Source organism: Carlito syrichta, unplaced genomic scaffold, assembly GCF_000164805.1.
Source record: "Carlito syrichta isolate Samal-C Ts95f unplaced genomic scaffold, Tarsius_syrichta-2.0.1 Scaffold312220, whole genome shotgun sequence".
Classification (NCBI taxonomy): domain Eukaryota; kingdom Metazoa; phylum Chordata; class Mammalia; order Primates; family Tarsiidae; genus Carlito; species Carlito syrichta.
Window position 1 is genome coordinate 349,849 of NW_007256316.1, and position 20,864 is coordinate 370,712.

Below are 20,864 nucleotides of genomic sequence, written 5' to 3' on the forward strand. Positions count from 1 at the left end.
GTAGCTGAACTACAGGCGCGCGCTACACGCCGGCTCATTTTTGATTTATTGTAGAGATGAAGTCTCGCCAAGTTGCCCAGGCAGGTCTCGAACCCGCGGGCTTAGGCAATCTACTCACCTTGGCCTCCCAAAGCGTGGGATTATAGGCTGAGCCTCCGAGCCCGCCTTCCTTTTTTTTTTTTTTTCACTATGGGTCCACGGACAACAGTAATGATAAAGATAAGAACAGCATCTCTACACTTGTGCCAGATGCTTTGCATATATTACTAAATTTGAATCCTTACCAACCAGCTTAAGAAGTATCATTGGTCTCATTTTATCAGGGAAGAAACTGAGATTCAGAAGGATTTAGTAGCTTGGGCAACATAGTGAGATCCCGTTTCTACAAAAAATAAAAAAATTAACCAGGCTAATTTACCAGATACTTGGGATGCTGAGGTGGGAGGATCACTTGAGACCAAGAGTTCAAGGCTGCAGTGAGCTATGGTCAAACCACTGTACTCTAACCTGGGAGAGAGAATGAGCTCCTGCCTCTGAAATAATAATGATCACAATAATATTTTTTGTTTTTGTTTTTTAATACATATTTTTATTTTAAAATTGTGGGGCACAGTTAAGGATTAGGTATACAAATATGCATTGTGCAGGTACCCTTGCTGATGAGGTGTGCTCCCCCATCCCCAGACTACCGTTAATCCCACAATAATATTTTTAAAAGAAGGACTTAGTAATTTACCAATGTAACAATGTCAGTGGCACAAGTAGGATCTAAACTAGAAGTTGTCTTACCCCCAAATCTTTTGCTCTTATGCCTATGCTGAACCCTTATTTTCCATACCATCATTAAAATGTTTCCAACCAGATTCCAGCAATTAATGACTATCTGAAATAGCTGTCCTTCCCCAAACCTTCTGAACTAGAAGCTATGGGGTGGAATGAGAGATTTTAAGTCTTGGCCAAGGAACTCAGGTAACTCTGAAGGACTCCAGAATGTAAAAATCCAGAGCCCCGGAAGTCTCCAAACACCCTGATGATTGGCATCATGCCAAGATACTGTCTTTCCTGAAGGACCTGCGTGCATCTGCATTTTTGAAGTGAGGTGCATTCTATATCACAGCATAGGGGGGTTGCTATAAGAGAAATAAGTAGCTCACAACACACAGAAAATATCATCTCATTTACACTCTAGCCTCTCTTGAGCAATGGCCCTGATCCAGAAAGAGGCCAGAACAACAGGCTCATAGAGACCCAGGGTGTAGGGGGCTATGACTCTGAGTGAGGACTCAAGTAGGATACCGCCCTTTGGCCTTATCTCACCTTTGAGAACCAGACCTTGTACCATCAAATCAGTAGCACTAAGAATATGTCCTTTTGAGAAGTGTCTATTCATGTCTTTTGCCCACTTTTTAATGGGGCTGTTTGTTTTTTCCTTTTGGTACATTTGAGCTCCCTGTAGATCCTAGATGTTAGGCCTTTGTCAGATATACAGTTGGCAAATATTTTTTCCCATTCTGTGGGTTATCTCTCTACTCTCTTGATGATTTCTTTTGCTTTGCAGAAGCTCATCAGTTTGATAAGGTCCTACTTGTCTATCTTATCTCTTATGGTATCACTTAGGGTTTTGATTAGGAATTGGTTGCCAGTTCCAATTTCCATAAGGGTGTCTCCTGCGTTTTCTAAGATTTTTATAGTTTGAGGTTTTATGTTTAGGTCTTTGATCCATTTTATACGGGCAGCCAATAGACACACGAAAAAGTGCTCAGCCTCACTAATCATCAGAGAATGCAAATCAAAACTGCATTGAGATACCCAGTTAAAAATGGCCATCATTAATAAACAAACAACAACAGATGCTGACGAGGATGTGGAGAAAAAGGAACACTTCTGCACTGCTGGTGGGCATGCAAACTAGTGCAACCTCTTTGGAGGACAGTGTGGCAATTTCTGAAAGAACTAGAAATTGACCTTCCATATGACCCAGCAATTCCCCTATTGGGAATATACCTGGAAGAACTCAAATCCTTCTACAAAAAAGATACCTGCACACGTATGTTTGTTGCAGCACTATTCACAATAGCAAAAACATGGAACCAAACATGCTACCCATTGAAGCTGGACTGGATAAAAAAATGTGGTACATATACACCATGGAATATTATGCAGCCATAAAGAAGGACAAACATATGGACTTCGCAGCAACTTGAATGGATTTAGAGTTGATCATACTCAGTGATCTACCACAGAAACAAAGAACAGAGTACCATATGTTCACACTCATAAGCAGACCTTGAACAATTATCATAATACTATAAGAAAGGGGTTGTTAGTAGTGGGAAACTGCCAAGGGAGGAGGGATGGGATTGGCAGTTGAGGAAAACTGCCAGGGGAGGGAGGGGCACACCTCATCAACAAGGGTACCTGCATAATGAACATTTGCATACCTAACCCTGAATTGTACCCCACATATTTAAAATAAATAAATAAGATTAAAATTACAATAAAAAAATCCAGAGAGAGAGAGAGAGAGAGAAAGAGAGAGAATATGTTCTAGGACTCTAGAAGGCATTTTGGCAACAGTGCTCATTTCTTCTTTAGAAGATTTAGCCATTTGTTTTTTGGGTGTTTGGAGCCTGGGTTTGTGGAATTGCAGGATTTGGGGGGCAGGCTTCTTAACTTCTCTGAGCTTCTTTTTCTTTCTATGTAATGAGGAGATCGTAGGTACTTATTTCTTAATAGTACCATATGAGATTCCGTGAGATTATAGTGGGGTTTTGGCTATTAATGTATTTCCTGAGAGGTTTCATTATGCTGGTTATTGAACTCAGCTCTTAAGACAGATCATATCATTTTCAACAAAAAACCCACAGGGCAGGTTGTATCATTGTCTTTCTTTCAAATTTTGGGAACCTTAGACTCAGTGAGGAAAATCTACTTGCCCAGTGTTACCCAGCTGGTGAGTGGTGAAGCTGAAATTTAAACCCAGGTCTGTCTTACTCTTAACCATACAGTACTGGCTAGTTCAGTGCCTAGCACCTAGTAAATATCAATAAATGGTAGGAGCAATTGTTATTGACCATGATTCCCATAAGGATGATAATTATTGTCATTAGTGACTCTCCAGGGATTATGTAAGTGCTTCCAGGGCAGGGGCCACCTCTGGCTCATCTGTGTAGACTCACACATGTGGCATCCACCAGTGTTGATGCATATGGATGGAATTATGTCTGCTGAGTGTCTGTGTAGAGGTGGAACTCCTGTGCTAGTGTGGGTGATGGCACATTCAGCTCCATTTAAATAGGGACAGTGTTTTAACCCACAAAACAACTGAGTTGGGGGAAAAAATGAACTCTTAGATAGTTTTGTTGAGTATTTAATGCTAATTAAATTATCTTCTTTTAGTTGTCTGATTTCTTTTAGAAAGGTAGGGTGGTTGGATGGGTTAAAAGTAAAGGCTTTGAGTTTGACTTCTGGCTCAGCTATTTATTATTTGTGCAACTTTGATCAAGTCACTTAACCCCTCTGGATTTCAGTATTTCCATCAGTAAAATGGGAATAGTGATAGTACCTATCTCATAGGTTTTAGCAGGGCATTAAATAAGATGATGACTGTGAAATTCTTAACATAGCACCTGGATGATAGGAGGTGCTGAATCAATGTTAATGATTGCTATTTTAGACTCAGGCCACATCTCCCTTCTCTTCCTTCCATACAAGAATAAAGCCATGATTATAATAGTCAACAGGATTACTATGTGACAGGCACTGTTTTAAGCATTTTATATATGTTAATTTAATCATCATAAAAATGTGGAAACAGAGGCACAAAGAGTTAAGTAGCCTGTCCACAGTCACACAGCTGAGATATGGACCCAGTGTTCTGGCTCCTGGTTTTGTGCTCTTGTCCATGACACTATACTGCTTCTGTGCATTGGTGAATCCAAATCAAGCATCTCTTGTTTTCTTATTAGTGATGACTTTCTAGACCACATCCCATCATTACAGGTAAATCACTATATGGCATTCCTTCCTATCTTTCCCCGATCCCTAAATAGAACATATAGTGGTTTTCCATACTTAGGAAGAAATGTATTATATTGGATTTTCACTGAACAGTGATGGGAAGACAGCCTTGTTCTTGGATTACTCCAGATGTAAGTGGTAGGTAATCTTCTCAGGCAAGACATTTAGAGAAGCTGGATCACAAGGGAGACAGTCTGCAATCACTAAGTCCTTAAAGGGCTATTTCAAAAAGTACATCCTTGTTTCATATCCACCCAACATTGGACTACCCATGAAATCAGAATTTTCATGGACTTTTAGCATTTAGATGGCGTATTGATGGCTAACTGACAGGCTCCAGCCACCACTTGACCAACCAATTCTGGAACTCCTACCGACTCTAGAAATTTCACCAACTCAGAGCTAGTCGTAATTACTGAAAACTCTGCCTTAAATTCTGTCACTACGGTTTTCCTCTGGACTAGCTGGATGAAAGAATTATAGAATTGTTGAGGTGGAAGGCATCTTGGACAGAACTTTTTTAGGACTTGGGAAAACTAGAAAGCTTCGTGGCTTATACCTGATGGGTTGGCAAATGTATGATGGAATCAAAAGCAGAACTTGGAGCTCTCTCTCCAAAGCTTGTTTCCTAGCACCCCCATTCCTTCCCACAGTCTATCCTACTGTCTGTTGTCCTATCAGCCCATCTACCTTCACCTTCCAGCTCACAAACAAACGCAAACTGATCTTAAATCAATGTTGGGCTCCTGGACCAAGCTTTCTGGTCTGAGAAGCAGAGCAGTGCCTGAGCATCCCAAACTGTGATTATAATTTTATTTCCTCCCAACCCACATATTTTCTGGGAGCCTAGCAAAACTGAATTTCTGGGTCAGTGTTGGCTTTTACCATTTATGATTTAATTAACTCTGAAAGAAACTCAGTCTTTTCCCAGAGAAATGGTATCTGAGTTCCTACTCTGTAGTGTCTGTACATAAATGTCTCCTGGACTGTGTAGTGTCTCTACATAAATGTCTCCTGGACTGTGAACTTGAGCATGGACAAGAAATGTAGACAGCAAAGGAACTGATTCTCAGGAAACCTCATTCTCTTTTCTATGCTGTGGCTTTTGAAGTTCTCAAAAGCTGTAGTGGCTCTGACAATTTGTCCCTCTGTGCCAGGTACTTGGATTTTTCCAATCAGCTTTTCTCCATGTAGAGCCTTGAAGTTCTACAACTTCAAAAGTCACACCTGTCTCATTTCTCCCTCTAAAACTGGAAAATAGTATGTACTCAGTAGATACTTGTTGACCAATATCCCTGTCTTTCCAAGTTTACTCTGGTCTTTAAAGATGTTTCAGGTTGATGGAGATCAATCCAATCATACTCTGGTAAAAACTCCTCTGTTGGCCTCTCGAGGGTCTTGGAAGAAAGCTTCAACCCTTCCCATGGCCTATAAGGCCCTGAACTGTCTGGCCTTGCCCTGTTCTTTGCACGCATCCTGTAAACACTCTCTCTTCCTGACTAATCTCTAGTCATATTGTTCTCCTTTCTGACCCAGAAACACATCAAGCCCCTTCCTTCCTCAAGGCGTTTGCACTGGCTGTTCTCTGTGCCTGGAATGCTCTTCTAATGGCTGGTTCTTCCTCATCCTTCAGATATCAGCTCAAGCATTACCCACTCTGAGGGGGCTTTCTTGGCCTCTATACCCTCATGACTTTCTATTATAGCGGCTTATTCATTTCTTTCAGAAGACAAGTTACAATCTGCTATTAACTTCTATATTTATTTGCTCATTTGTTTATTGCCTGTGGCCCTTACTAGAATGTTCACTCCACAAGGCTAAGGCTTGATGTATGCTCTTTGTAGCTGTAACCCCCACACTAGATGGACATGAGGAAAGCATTGCGTGTACGCTTGCTGAGGGAATGCAAGTGTCTGCCCTTTCCTATCACTTGCTCACATCTAAATTTCAAAAGAACCATTCAGCAAATATATTCTGCTTCCATTTAAACCATTCCAAGACCCAGTACACAGAAAACATTTTTGGTTAAATTGAAAAAGGAAGCACCATTAAGAAGATGACACATGAGGCAAGCAATTGGAGGGAACAACTTCCTTTTCTGACTTTGTAACTGACTTAATGTGGGAGCAATTTAATAGAACTCCATTTCTATGAATAATTTGGGCATAATAAGTCTGGTCCATTCTGCATTGTACCATGAGGACAAATAATATATTTCTCAGAAAACAATGTTATCGAAAGTTATTGTATTTTGCTTTTAATATAGTCTCATCCAGATGAGATGTCACTGGAAAATGCTAGGGCTATGGCAAGATTTCCCAGTTAAGGCATTTTATCTTCTTGTTCCCTTGGAAAATGTCAGGTTTCCAAGTTTGGTTGTGTTTCCTAATTCCTGGCAATACAGAAATCCATACGTCACGATGCCTGTGGCTTGTCAGGGAGTAATGGACTTGTTAAGTAATCAAATGCCAAGTGGCATCTTTGGTTTCAATTTAGAAGAATATAATTTCAGACAAGTTAGCACAATACTGAGTTGCTAATTCAAATTTCCTTTCTTTTCAGCAAAATTATTTAAAGGTTCTGGTATTTAATCCTCAGGCGTACTTTTTTTAGAGGGCAACTTACACTGTTCAAAACCACCAAGAAAATAGTAATTTTAGAGTATATCTTCTACTCAGGGAATATATCAGGCTTCTTTACATCAACTTTTTCAAATTAAAGTAATTTGTATACCATCTTCCCAGTCTCTGCCATTTCTACACACCAACACAAGATATGTTCATGATTACTTCTTTCCATATCTAGGTACCACCTGTGCTATTATTTACTTAGTATATTTTATTTAAATTAATTCACTTTTTAAATGTTAATATATTTCTTTAAAAAGGAAAACTTATGTTCCTGCTGTAAAAGACAAAGCAGTACTACAATGAGATCTAAACAATGCTCACTGGATGTTATTACCTACAGAAGGCTCTGAGACCGAGGCCTGTGGAGGTATTAAAGACCCACTGGTACCAAATTAAAATGTTCTCCTTGACCTGATCAGAAGAACTGAAAAATAAGTGGCAAAGGAGTACCTTCCTTTTCACAAGATTTGATGTCACTCAATGCCATGTCTTGATAATACCTAACATAATCTCTGATATCAGCAGAGATAAGAGTGTCACCCTGAGACAAATATTGCCTTAGGCAAGAACAGCCCTCTGCACTACTTCAACGGAGGTGGGCAAATATATCTGGGTTCTTGAATCCACAAAGAGCTTCCCTTTTTTTACCCCCATGCCTTCTCAACATTGTTTATCTAATGACAGGATTTCAATTACTTGAGCCTCAGCATTTTCAGTGGTTTCCCATGAGAAGCAGAAAAAAAATGTGTTGCAAACAGATACAATTTTTAGATAAATATCTGTTTCAAGAAAAGCTTTGATTATATATTCTCCTAGCTTTCTATGTTAAAAAACCGAGAGGAAGACAACAGAATTGAGAGGATATATAGTCTGCTTGACAATAACCCACACGTAGCCAACAGATTGATAAAAGGAAGGATAAGTAGGGGCCACAATTTAGCTGAGAGTATAAAAGGATGTTCTACCTGCCACATACAACAGTATTTCCAGCCACAAAGTATATTTAATTCATAAACACAGCATTCTTTTTTTTTTTTTTTTTTTTTGAGTTGGAGTCTCACTCCGTTGCCCAGACTGGAGTGCAGTGGCCACTCCCGGCCACTGCAGCCTCGACCTGCAGGGCTCCGGTGATCCTTCTGCCTCAACCTTCCAAGTAGCCAGAATTACAGGCATGCGCTACCATGCCCGGCTGATTGATTTATTGTAGAGATGAGGTCTCGCTGCCCAGGCGGGTCTCGAGTCCACGGGCTCAGGCAATCCACTCACCTCAGCTTCCCAAAGGCATGGGATTACAGGCTGAGCCACCAAGCCTGGCTCACAGCATTCTTATATTATGTGACTGATCTAATGTGACCATGCTGGGCAGGGCCCTGGTTGTAAGTAAGGTGACGGCATTGATAAAAGAAGGTGAGAGAGGTCTAATGTCAAATTCTACACATTGGAATTCCAAGGAACACACTTCTAGACAAACTGGGTTTTGGAATATACTCCCGGATATGTGACTATATTTGAAAGGAAAAAAAAAAAAAGACAACAAACTCCTAGTAGACATGTGCTAGGGCAAGATACTATGGCTCCAATTACTGGGTATAATACTTCATATCAGCAACAATGGAATTTAATTAATAAGCAAAACAGTCTTCAACAGAATTTTGGTTTTAGAATATACAAATGTAGTATGACACTAGCTAGCTGAAAGAATAGTCAAAGACAAGATTCTGAAGATGAATAGGGCAGGAAAAGGGCTAATCTTGTTAGACGATGAAATGGAGGTATTAGCACAAATTAAAGATAACCCCTAAAAGGATACTTTTTGAAATAATTAAAATCAAGTAGCAGAGATGATGGCTGGAGATTAGTGATAGGAGAAATTGGAAGTAGAACGAGGGAGAGTGGAATAAAAGGAGAAGAAATAAAAGCTTTACAGAAAAGAAATGATGGAGAGGACTCGAGCAAATCAAAGCTAGGGAGGCAGGAAGACAATGGACCTGCACCAGTGGACTCATTCGTCCTACTAGACCAAACTGGAGGCAGAGGAAAACTATTAGACCTAAACCATGACAAAGAAAAAGGCAAAGACGGTACTGGGAAAAGAACTGTGGATTTTGATGGAACATGACTAAGGGATATAAGGAGAATCTATATAGAAAGGATAAAGGAAGAGAGGGGAAGAAACATGGATGTCATTAGAGTTCAAACTCTTGGTATATCTCTTTGGGATACTAAAAAACTGGCAAATACAAGGGCACTTGTACCCCTTCCTCTCTCATGGCAGATGTGACAAACTGATCTTGGTGTTGTTTTCCACTGATTACAGATATGGCTTCAGACCCCTACTCAATAAAGCACTTTAGGTAGCCACTGCCAACTGATTTAACTTGACCCTGGTCATAAAACCTGCATTCATAAGGTATTAAAAAACAAAAAAATCGACAAACTCTCTGTGGGGTTTTGGTAGTATCCACTTAGTGACTGAAGAGGAATCAAAAAAGTGTACTTCTGGCTAGAAAGTTAAATGTTTCAGTGTGAGATGTTTATGTGCAGAGACATAATAATCCACATGTATAGATATGAGTAAATATGTACATGAGTAAATATTCATATTTCATATAGGTAAACCCAAGCATCCTATAATTGCTAGTAATCTGCAATTCTGTTTTAGCCATTCATAGGCACATAAAAATCAACTCTCATCATTTACCCTAGCAACTGAAACTGTTACATCAAGTAAAATTTAATATAAATTATGTTTTGAGTTAAAATAGCTCATATAAAACAACAGCCTGTTAGAATAATCAGAGCTTTCTTCTTCCTTCTCTGTCTTATGACACCATATTGGGCCCAACATCTTAAAAAGTTGGCAGAAATACCAAATAGGTTTTTCTTCCCCCATGCATCACACATTTTTTAAAAGCACATATAAATAGTGCAGCATCACATAATAGCATTGAAAATGAGCAGATCATTTAAGGCAAAACTAGGATTTCATCAATGGCAGTAAAAAAGAAACTGCATTCATTGTCAGTTTGAAATTAAGTTGTAAAAAGGGGGGGAGGGTGATGTGTGACAAGGTGTGTCGGTTTCCATTTCCTCCTGCACACACTCATTGATTTCACCTAGCTTCTAAGCATCTGAGGCTTTTGCCTATTCATGCAAAGAGCCACTTGAAGGCATACAATGCCCTCAGATTTTCTCTAGTCCAGGAAAGAGTCAGTGCTTTCTTTGAATTATTTTGTTTGAACATCCTGGTAAGTTTTTCATGTCCTGCCAAACAGCTCATAGTGCTCTGAGGGAGGAGAAGCAGTGAGTTGCTGTCCGGGGTTACCCTTTTGATGACTGTTTTATGAATTAACACCAACACAAAAAGATGCTCATTAGTCTAGGCCGGTCTAGCTGAGATAGAAAAGGAAGAGCGAGAGGAAGTGGGTAGGGCGGGAGGGGAGCAGTGATCTCTCAAGAATCTTTGTGTCCTAAGAGTCTATTGATTCAAATGAATGAACCATTATCATGCCTGTGGACCCTGAAACAGGTTCCTAACTGATCTTCTGTATCAACTCTGCCCCTTCCACTGCAGCCAGAAAGATCTTTTCAAAACATCTCTCTACTCCTGTCTTCCCATGCTTTCCCCTCCATGGCCTAAAAAGGTCCTCATGGTGTGGCCCTGCCTGCCTCTCTGGCAGCTTATGGCAACTCCTGTTCTTCAAACTCCAGGTCCCATTGGCCTTTGAATTTCTTCTTGCCACAGGACCTTGACACAAACTATGATACTCCACCTCCATTCCAATTCCTCAATTTTTATAACATTAGCTCAACTATCTCATATGTCCTAAGGAAGTCTATTCTACATCTGTCTCAAAAAGATTCAGGTCCCCACACTCCACTATCTCCTTTCTTTTCTTTCTTTCTTTTTTTTTGGGGGGGGGTAGGAGTCTTACTTTGTCACCCAGGCTGGAGTGCAGTGGCATGCTCGTGGCCACCACAGCCTTGACCTGCCGGGCTCAGATGATCCTTCTGCCTCAGTCGTTCAAGTATCTGGAAGCACAGGCATGTACCCTGCCCGGCTAATTTTGATTTATTGTAGAGACGAGGTCTCATTATGTTACCCAGGCTAGTCTCAAACCCCTGGGCTCAGGCAATCCTCTCGCCTCTGCCTCTCAAAGTGCTGGATTATAGGCGTGAGTCACCGTGCCCAGTTCCACTATCTCCTTTCAAAGCACTCTTCCTTCATCAGCAATTATAACATTTATAATTATATATTTATGTGATTACTTTTCTGATGGCCTCACTAAACTGTGAGCTCTGTGGGGCTACAACAGTGACTTTTTCCTGTCTACAGTACCTTGTACACACATATAGTAAGCATTTGCCAAAATTGTGTTGAACCATTGAATTAAGGTATTGTGTTCAATGTGACAAAATGCTTTGCTAATATATTCATAACTGAGGCACAGAAAGATTGTGAAAAATTTTTTATATTGTAAACCAAATATTATTCAGAAAATATAATAAAACAAATTTATACGAAACTGTCCTGCACATCATTTTGAAGAATGGGAGTTGTGATTAAACTCTCTAAACTAAATACCTAAAGCCTCTAGAAAGGAGACTGTTTCTTTAATTTTCTTCAGTTCTATGCTTTGAAGGAAGTAGAATTCTTGTTATAGCTGCCAAATGTAGGCAAGTCATCTAGTTTGAAAAATAAAGAAAGCTTATGTCTTCTAGAATCTTCTGGGGAAACCAGACCTTTACCTTGGAGTTGGCCAAGATAGGACCAATAGCAGCAACCCTCTGTGAGATGATCCATGGAGAAACATAACTTACGTTGGTTTAGAAGCCTCGGCCTGGTCAGTCTGTAGTTTCTCTCCTCCTTCCACCTCCATTGTGCAATATACAATGCGGTTTGGAGCCAAGGATTTGAGGCCTTGGACTTCCATGATCACCACCTAAAACCAGAATCACATTTAATAGAGGTTATTGGCAATGCCCACCAGGGAAGCACCACCCAGAGGAAACTGAGAAGAAGTTAAAAAGAAACCCAACAGGTATCCGATGACCTCTATCGGGTTTTCACCACTCACATTGGGGCCAGTCTAGCATGAAGATGAGATTCATCATAGTGCAGCTTATTGCCTCCCAGATGGAAAGAGAAGGCTCACTAATTCAGATGCTCTCAGGGATCAGGCAGGCAATGTAAAATGGGCTACTCTTTCCATGTTAAACAAATAAGATTGCTTTTTATTTCCACCAAGAAATAGGCTCTCTCCTATTTTCTTAAAAAATAGTCTGTCTTTTGATTCAACATTTAACAGAAACACAAGCTCACGAATTCATTTTTTTATTCTCAATAAGATACGCAATAGTGCAAGTACTAAGACAATGAACAAATACCATTTGGCATTAGAGTCAGAGATGCATCAGGGTGTAGTGGGGACTTTGGCAAACTGGAGAGTACATGCTCTATCTAAAAGGAACAGCTACCGTTGCAACCCATTGTTGTCTTTTCTCAGTTTAAAGGTATCAGATACCCCAATTTTTCCTAATTTTTCCTACTAGAAAATGAAAAAACGATATCAGAATCATTCAGAAATCTGATTTTGAAATACTGACAATGATCCAAATAGGGAAGAATAAAATAACACAAACTCTGTGCAGGCCAACAGTGTTGAGTCAAAACAAAAGCGTGTCTGTGGCTGTAGGGTCTCTGGTCTAGACTGAGGGAAAAGGCTGGTGTCATGATGGAGCAAGATGTATCATTTACAATTTCTGGTACTTCCCACCACCACCGCAAACTCCATTTTTTTGCCCACTATTTTGATAGTTAGCAGTATGTCTTGTCATGAGAAAGAGGGGAGGAGGAGAGGAGAAAGAAGAAAAGGGAAAAAGAGGAAAGAAGAGGGAGAAGAAGAGAGAGGAGGGAGGGAGGGAGGAGAAGAGAGAAGAAAGAAATTGATTAAAAAATCTGAAACAAATGACCTACATCAGAGATCTACAATGAGTAACATATGTGAAGAAAAAAAAAATCAAGTTGCACTTTGAGTTGTATTCCAAAAGAGGCAATGGCATCACACAAGAAGAATATGGGTGTGCAAAAATTGTATACTTCCTTAATGGGCTAGATTCAAGGAAGTACAACAAGGCTAGCTTTAAACCAGGACTCCACAAGGCACTGTTTTGCTGCTTAGTAGCCTACTGGTTCTGGAACTTAATGTGAATCAGAATTACTTGTAAGGCTTGTTAGACCAGAGATTACTGGGCTCCATGACCCCCAGAGTTTCTGATCAGTAGGTCTGGGTAGGAGCCCAGGATTTCGCATTTCTAACAATTTCCCTGGTGATGCTGATGTGGCTGACCCAGAAGCTCTACTCTACTACTCATGACATTCAGCAAAGGACTTGATATTCAAGTCGCTTCATTTTTCTTTCAGATCTTCAGGGCCTCAGTTTTCTTATCTGTAAAGTGGGGTAGTAATATGTATCCTGTGTCTGTTGTGTGATGATCAACACTGGGAAGAACCATACAAAAGTAAAAAAAAGGAAGGCATAATGGAAAGAGTACAGCTTTTGAAATATAAGAGATCTTACTTCAAATCTTAATTCTGTATCATCACTGGCTGTGTGAACATTTGCAGGTTTCTCTATTTTTAAAATATCACTTATTATTTTATTGATATTTACATAGATTATGCAAATTCAAAGTCAGACAAAACAGAAATTTTGATGTGATTTTATTTCATAGATAGTTATGCTAACCTGTTTATAAATTCATTTGATTAACAGTAGTAATACGCTACTTATGACAGTAGCACTGAGATTTTTTCTTCAATCTTTAAAAAAAATTTTATTTTAGAGTTGTGGGGTAAAAGTGAGGATTTACTATACAAGTAAGTTACTTGCAGGTGAAATTTGGGCTGCTAGTTGGCCCTCTTTCCCCCAGTAGTGGACCAGGTACCCAGTGTGTTGCCACATACCCCTGCTCCATCCTCTCTTCCTCCCTCCCCTAGCAGTGTTCTGCATCTGCTGATCCCATCCTTGTACTCCTGTGACCAGCAATCAGGGCCTGCTAATGAGTGAGGACATGTGGTATTTTATTCTTTGCTTCTGTGATAGTTTACTTAGTATGTGGTCTTCGGCTGCTGCATCCACATTGCTGCCAAGACCATGATTTTTTTTTATTCTTTATGACTGTTTGCAGGTTTCTTAGCCTCTCTGAGGCCTTTATTTCCAACATCAGCAAATACCTCAAAAGACTGTTGAGAGGATTCACTGTGTGAATGATGTTAATACACCTGGCCCATAGTGGCACACAACAAACTCCTGATGCTTTTCATAAGAGTACTTTCCCTGCTCAAGGCCATGCCCTGGAAACCCTGGGCCTCTGTTCCCTTGATGCAAAATTAAGTGCTCTTTGGTATCTCCTCTAGCCATCTACAACTACATCTAACTATAACTACATCAAAAACATCTCGCACCAACCTGCAAATTCAAATCCGAGTCTGCCCTGATGAGATGACAATCCTCTCCCTGTCTCTGCTTGCCTCCCCTCGGTACAGATCCCAAAACACATTCACAAATAGATGTGCAACAGCTTTTGCTAGCAGTTTTGCTATGATGTGCAGTTTGGTGTTCTAATTAAAAAAGTATTTGGGAATCCTAGGACATTTCATTCTGTACTTGTATTTACAAGTCAAATCGTTTGATTCATGTACACATGGGAGTATGAACTTGCCCACATCTATATTTCAGAGTCAGCTGCACAATACTGAGTGCTGATGAAGAGTTCAAAAATTACAGATTTAAAAGCTTCATGAAAATCAATAAGCTACCTTTTCCTTCTTTCTGTAGGAAGACAAGAGACAGTAAGGAATAAATTGACACTTTTAATTGGCAATGATCAAATCCAGACACCTAAGAAAATGCATTCAGTAAGGCAGGTGGCAGTATAAAAAAAACCCAGAAAGTTTCTGTGAAATTACACTGATGATTTTTCACACACCAAGTGCTCTATATTTAATTGAATATTGCCTCTTCTGACTGCACAATACATGTCGAAAACACTAATGTATCTCTATCTGAACTGAGCACAGAAAAACAAATTACCTGCAGATAATTCACAGCAAGACTTAATGATGTTCTAGAAAATTAATTTAGTCTTTATAAATTCTAATTAAATGTGTTGAAATTTGATCTCTTCTCTTGGTTTCCCCAAATCTAGGGTCATCAAAAAATCCTTATGGGGTTTTTCACTTTAATAAGTTGTGAGAGGTTCTCAAACGTTGTAGGACATAAGAGGCACCTGGGGGAGCTTGCTAACCTATACATATATTTCAGGGCTGCACCTTGCCTGGAGTTTCTTTTTTTTCTGCCAATTTTATTGAGGCATGTTTTACATATCACATAATTAGACAACTTCAGGTGTATAATTCAGTGATTTTTAGTAAATTTACCAAGTTGTGTTTATCACCATAGATTAGTTTTACGACATTTTAATCTCCCCCAATAAGATCCCTTATGCCCATTTCTACCCCCTTCCCCAGGCAACACTAATCAACTTCCTATTTCTATAGATTTTTCCTCAGGGGATTTCATATTAATGGATTCAAAATATGTGGTGTCTTGTATCTGGCTTTTTTCACTAAGCATAATATTTTTGAGGTTCATCCATGTCATAGCATGTATCATTAGGTTGCTCTTTTTAATTGTCAAAACATATTCCCTTGTAAGAATATACCATATTTTGTCTATTCATTTACTAGGTAATGGATTTTTAGAATGTTTTTGGCTATTAGGAATAATGCTGTTATAAATATTTTCAATCAAGTCTTTGTGGAGACGTGTTTTTATTTCTGTTGGGTAAACATCTAAGAGTGGAGTTGTTGGATCATATTGTAGTTTTATGCTTAACTTTCTGAAAAAACACTAACCTATTTTCCAAAGTGACTACACCATTTTATAAGGGGGGACCCCCCCAAAAAATGGAATTATTTTTTGGAGGGCGGCCCCTTGTAAAACAGGTATCCCCTGCCAGGAAAATGTTCTTGGGATCCATTAGCATCAGTGTATTAGCTAGCATTGTTAGCATTGTTGTGAGAGGCTGCAGTCAGCACCAGAGAATTTTTTGGGGGAGATTTTTTCAATGTATTTGCCCATTTCATGACAGGTGATTTACAAGTGTACTTGTCCACACTATGTTGAGTGTTCAGTAGTTTTTAACCAAAACCAGTATGTCCCCTATGCTGCATCCTCCTTATTCACCCCAAGCAAATTTTTTTTTGTTTCCCTGGATGAAAAAAGTCCTCAAAGGGAAACGTGGAAAAGGTGAAACAAAAAATGGCAGAAGCACTAAAAGGCATCAAAGCTGATAAGTTCAAAAACTGTTTTGAGCAGTGGAAAAGGTGTCTCCATAGGTGTGTTGCATCAAATGGAGAGTACTTTGATGGTGACTGAAGTTTATACACATAAGCATAAACACACAATTTTTTACAAAAAAAATTCCAGTTTTTTGGGGTCCGCCTTCATATATTCCCATTCTCTAGATATTCTAGTTCTGTAGGTCTGGGTGGTGCCTAAGAATCTGCATACTGAACCAGCTTCCCAGGTAATTCTTATGTAAGCAGATCAGAATCACTCCTTAGATTTTATATATACCAGGGGCACCAAAAACGGTACACACATTTTAACAGACGTTAAGAGATGTTTGTGGTAATCAGAAGTATCTGGATGCTGGTAGTAACCACTTTGAGCAATTCCTGTAATTGCAGAAGTCAAATGTGACTTGTATTCATCTTATTGAATATTACAATTTGAATACAGTTTTTTCCTTTCTTAAGATGTAGATACTTTTTTTGGCACCCTCTGTATATACATATGTGTATATATGTATATACACATATGTATATAGAAATATAAACACACACACACACACACATACACACACACACACACACACACACACACACACACACACACACGTATATGTATGGGTTTTTACTTTGGATTCAGAGATAAACTAAAAAAGGCTCCACCACAAAAAGAGACTCTCTAGTGTGTAGCCAACAGGAAAGATGACAGAAAATTTACAACTCATCATGAAATGATGCTACATTACCTCTCTCATAATTATAAACAGATTGCCAAAATTTTAAACTTTCTAAATTGCATAAGGTCTTTACAAAATTCTTGAGCATTGCTTTAAGTCAGGGAAGGTAATACAAGTTTAAATTTAGTAGGTGGTTCTTAAGATTGCATTTCCTTAAGAAAAATGTAGGCTCTTGAAGATGGGAATCACTTGCTGATTAGCTGACCTATGCTTAGCAAGCTGTTACTTTAATAACTACTCCTGAGGTACAAGGGGAAAAACAAGTTGATTGTAATGCATCTAATCACCCATATCCTGCTTGCTGTGCCAGGAAACTTTCAAGGGCTTAGGGCTTTTTACCTCCAAGGAGAAAGACAGCACGACGTCTGACTTGGAGAGCTGGTTCTCACTCTCCTCACCCATGTCGATGATGGAAGCATTGTGGCTGCGTTTGAGTTTCTGCAGCTTGAACTCCCCGCCTTTGGACACTGGCATGCTCTCCAAGTTGGCCATTAGCAGGTTGACAGATGACTTCAGCTCCTCAATGTACATGTTTTCCATTTCTTTGGATACAAACTTGGGAAATTTGCGTTCCTTGTAAAGAAAAAGAAAAATATGAGCAGAGAAGTAAACAGAGACCTGATTTACATAGAAGGTTTTTGTCTCCCAGCCCAGAGTGATGGTCACATCTACTACCAGTGAAACTTGCCCATATATTGTGGACTTATGCTAGAAAGATGTTGAGCCTAGTTAAGTAGATAGCTGCCTGCCTCCTAGTTATTTATAAATTCTAACAGGTAAGAAACACATACATAAACATATAGTAAGAAAGAATGAAATGTTTTATTATAGTTCTATTTTCCCCTCAGTTTTCTCCAGCAAATCTGATTTGTGGAAATAAGAATGGGGTGATATTTTTCAAATCTGGTTTCAGTTCAGTTTTTCTTTTTAGCAAAATGCAGTCAGTTGTTTTTAAGTTATGGAAACAGAAAGACATCCTATTTTTGGATATCTATAGAGATTTTCTCACATGAATAATTCAAAAGGAGCTCATTTGAGATCTTTCAAACATAGTCTGTGGCTATTTCCAAGAAGAATAGTTACCGTTTTCAAGAAAAAATTGAAAAAAATTAATGAAGTGAGGAAAACGTGATTAAAATTCTTTAGAAAAGAAGATGGAGCAATTTAGTGTTAGAACTGACCTCTATTTTTTTCCTTCCTTGCTTATGAATTCAGTTGTAATCACAACATACTCTAGCTATGCTATTTATTTCTCCATACCTCTAAGCTGTCCAGGTACCTGGAATACATTTGGATTGATTGCCTTCTCCAAGAATTATTTCCCACTTGGAACATGAACTTGCCCTCCCCAGCCCCACTCTATAACTGAAGGGGTGAGTAGCAAACCAATTCAGTTAGACTTTTTTGCAGGAAAAATTCAACTCAAACTGGCTTAAAGAATTGATTTGTTTGGCTTGGAAATACCCTGGAGTAGACCCAGCTTCAGGCAAGGCTAGAATCAGAGCTCAGATGCTGTCACCACAACTGAGTTTTTCCTCAGAATCTTGGTTTTGGTTCCTCTAGGGTAGCTCCATGCTCCGTCTGGCTTTCCTTAATGTCACAGAAATATTGTTAAAGATCTGAACCTCACAATATCATATCATACTATTTAAAGGAAGAGTAAATATTTCTTCTTGCAATGTCCATGGAAGATGGAGAATCTTTCATCCCAGAGTTCTCACCCAAAGCCTAATTTAGGAAAATACTCTGAACAAATTTCTATAGTAGTATGCTGTGCTGATTTGCTTAGGCATGAATTATGCCCTCCATCCCTGTGGGTGGGGGTGGAATCCATTTAGAGTCCATGGAACATGAACTGATTTGCCAATTCTGTGTGGCAAAAAATAAGATGTCTAGTACCTGGCCGCCTGACTCAAAGTCAACCAACTAATCCCATTCTGTGACCAGCAGTCAGTCAGATTTATTCTCTCAAGCAATTGAACTAAGAGACATTGGGATTGCAATTGGTTTGTGGAGCTGAAACTGTAAGATTGTGTAGATTCAGGGTTGGCTACCATATTGAATCAAGTCAAAGCAGAAAAAGATACCTGACAAAGAAGAAAGAGAAAGACAAAGAGACATAGAGAGGGAAGGAAGAAGAAAGGTAAGGATGGAGAAAAAGAGGAAAGGAGAGAGAGAATAGAAGAGGGTGAAGAGGTTATCTAGAGTTACAGAAAGGAGTTTGACTTTTATTGGTTTTCTAATTCCCACAGGCCTAATTATTCCTCCTGTATTTCAATTCCTTGAGAATCTATTTTCCTATCAACAATCCCCCTACATACTAGTTAGCTAGAAGGGTGTTTCTTCCTTGCCATCTCAAAGCTTCAGTCAACTATACTATCCAGTTCCTCTATACAGAGTGTGAAGATGCCTTTATTCTATGCCAGTCTCCTTTCTACCTGAAGGCTGTCATAAATGTTGTTCTCCTTTCCCCCAGGATAACTTGCAGTCTTCTTGTCATCTTCCATATGACAACTTCAAAATATCACTTCCCCAGGTTAAGTCCTGCTATTATACTTGCTAGCTCACCTACTTGGTAACACTTATTGCAATGGATTAAACATTTGTGTTTTCCCCACGTTCATATGTTGAAACCTAATCTTCAGTGTGATGGTATTGAAGGTGGGCCTTGGGGAGGTAATTAGATCATGAGGGCCCTCATGAATGGGATTAGTGACCTTATAAAAGAAGCCCCAGGGAAGTTGCTTCTTCCATCAAGAAGAAATAGTGAAAAGATGGCTGTGAATGAAGAAGAAGGACCTCATCAGACACTGAAGCCACTGGTGCCTTAATGTTGAACTTCCCAGCCTCCAGAACTGTGAGAAACAAATGTCTCTTGTTTATATGCCATCTGTGGTATTCTGTTGCAGCAGCCCAAGTAGACTAAGATACTTATAATTATAATGAATGAATCAATTGTGAAATTTGCTTAATGCCTGTCTTTCCTGTTGGGCCATGAATCAGAACCATACCTATCTTGATGCCCTTGTGGAATTCTTGGTATTTAGCATAATGTTTGGCACATAATCACTATTTAATACATATGAGTTGAATGAATGGATCAATGGCTTGTCAAAAATGTTCATATTAAATATCAATGTAGCTAAAACTCAGCTGTGAGGAGGAGGTGGAGAGATAATAAATTAAGTTCTGGAAGAACAGGAAGATTTTGCTTTTCCATGTAAATGAGTATGGGGGTCTGAAATTCACTCAGCAACCTTAGAGTACTGGTTCCTTCTGGAACTTCTAAGTAAATCACTTCCTGCCTTAAGGTTGGGATCAGCCCACGGCATGGTGCTTTCTAAACACACTGTGGGTGAATGTGAAAGGAGAAGCTGGATGGAGCCTTCTGAAATGAGATGATAGATAGGCTGATGATGTTGATAGGCACTAGTAGTGATTCATTGCAAAAGAATCCTGAAAAGTCTTTCTTCTCTGAAGCCGCATAGTGGGCTTGATTTTTTCTCATTCTTTAACTTTATCAGGGACAACTGCAAACCTCAGCACTTGGATATCCTTTATGCAAAAGGCCATGATGATGTGAGGGCTTGGCTGCTAGGTCACCATCACCCAGAAAACATTTACTGCCACCAATACTGCTCCTGTCACAGTATTAGGCACTAGGGGGTTAGTGATGAAAGGATATAAATTGTCTCTCTTGAGCTTACAGCTAGAGGTGGGAATGTTTATAAGGGAATATTAAATTAAATGCTGTATAATGAAAGTATAATGATATGTGAATTCTTGAGAGAATCAGGTGGCTTCCCAGAGTTGGGCAATTAAGGACTCTGGGTATATGGGTCTGACAGATAGGGGAGAGTTTTCCACCAGGTTGAGCTGGCTGATAGGACCACTGTTCTTCTCTCCTTCCCGTGGAAAGTATTATAGGCAACCATAAATCCAAGGTCTATATGACTGTACACAGAAACACAATATTTTCTCATCTCTTTTGAAACATGGCCCTTCTGGAGAATGAAAGGACAAGGAGGTAGGTTAACTCTTGGTCTGAGAGTAGTCCCTAGGCCACAATAAAAGCTGCTGAGGAGCAAAGATTACATCCCAAGAGCTTGACTGACCTAT

General features: G+C 39.4%; 1 protein-coding gene across 2 annotated transcripts in view; it reads right to left on the reverse strand.

Annotated features, from left to right (window-relative positions):
- Positions 1-20,864, reverse strand: part of CADPS (calcium dependent secretion activator) — a 265,905-nt gene that overhangs the window by 237,471 nt on the left and 7,570 nt on the right. For both annotated transcript variants that reach the window (XM_008069830.1, XM_021718484.1), the window contains exons 2-3: positions 17,085-17,318; positions 11,472-11,593 (exon numbers count right to left, since the gene is read on the reverse strand). In XM_008069830.1, coding sequence (XP_008068021.1) covers positions 11,472-11,593; positions 17,085-17,318 — 356 coding nt within the window. The remainder of the gene's footprint in view (positions 1-11,471; positions 11,594-17,084; positions 17,319-20,864) is intronic.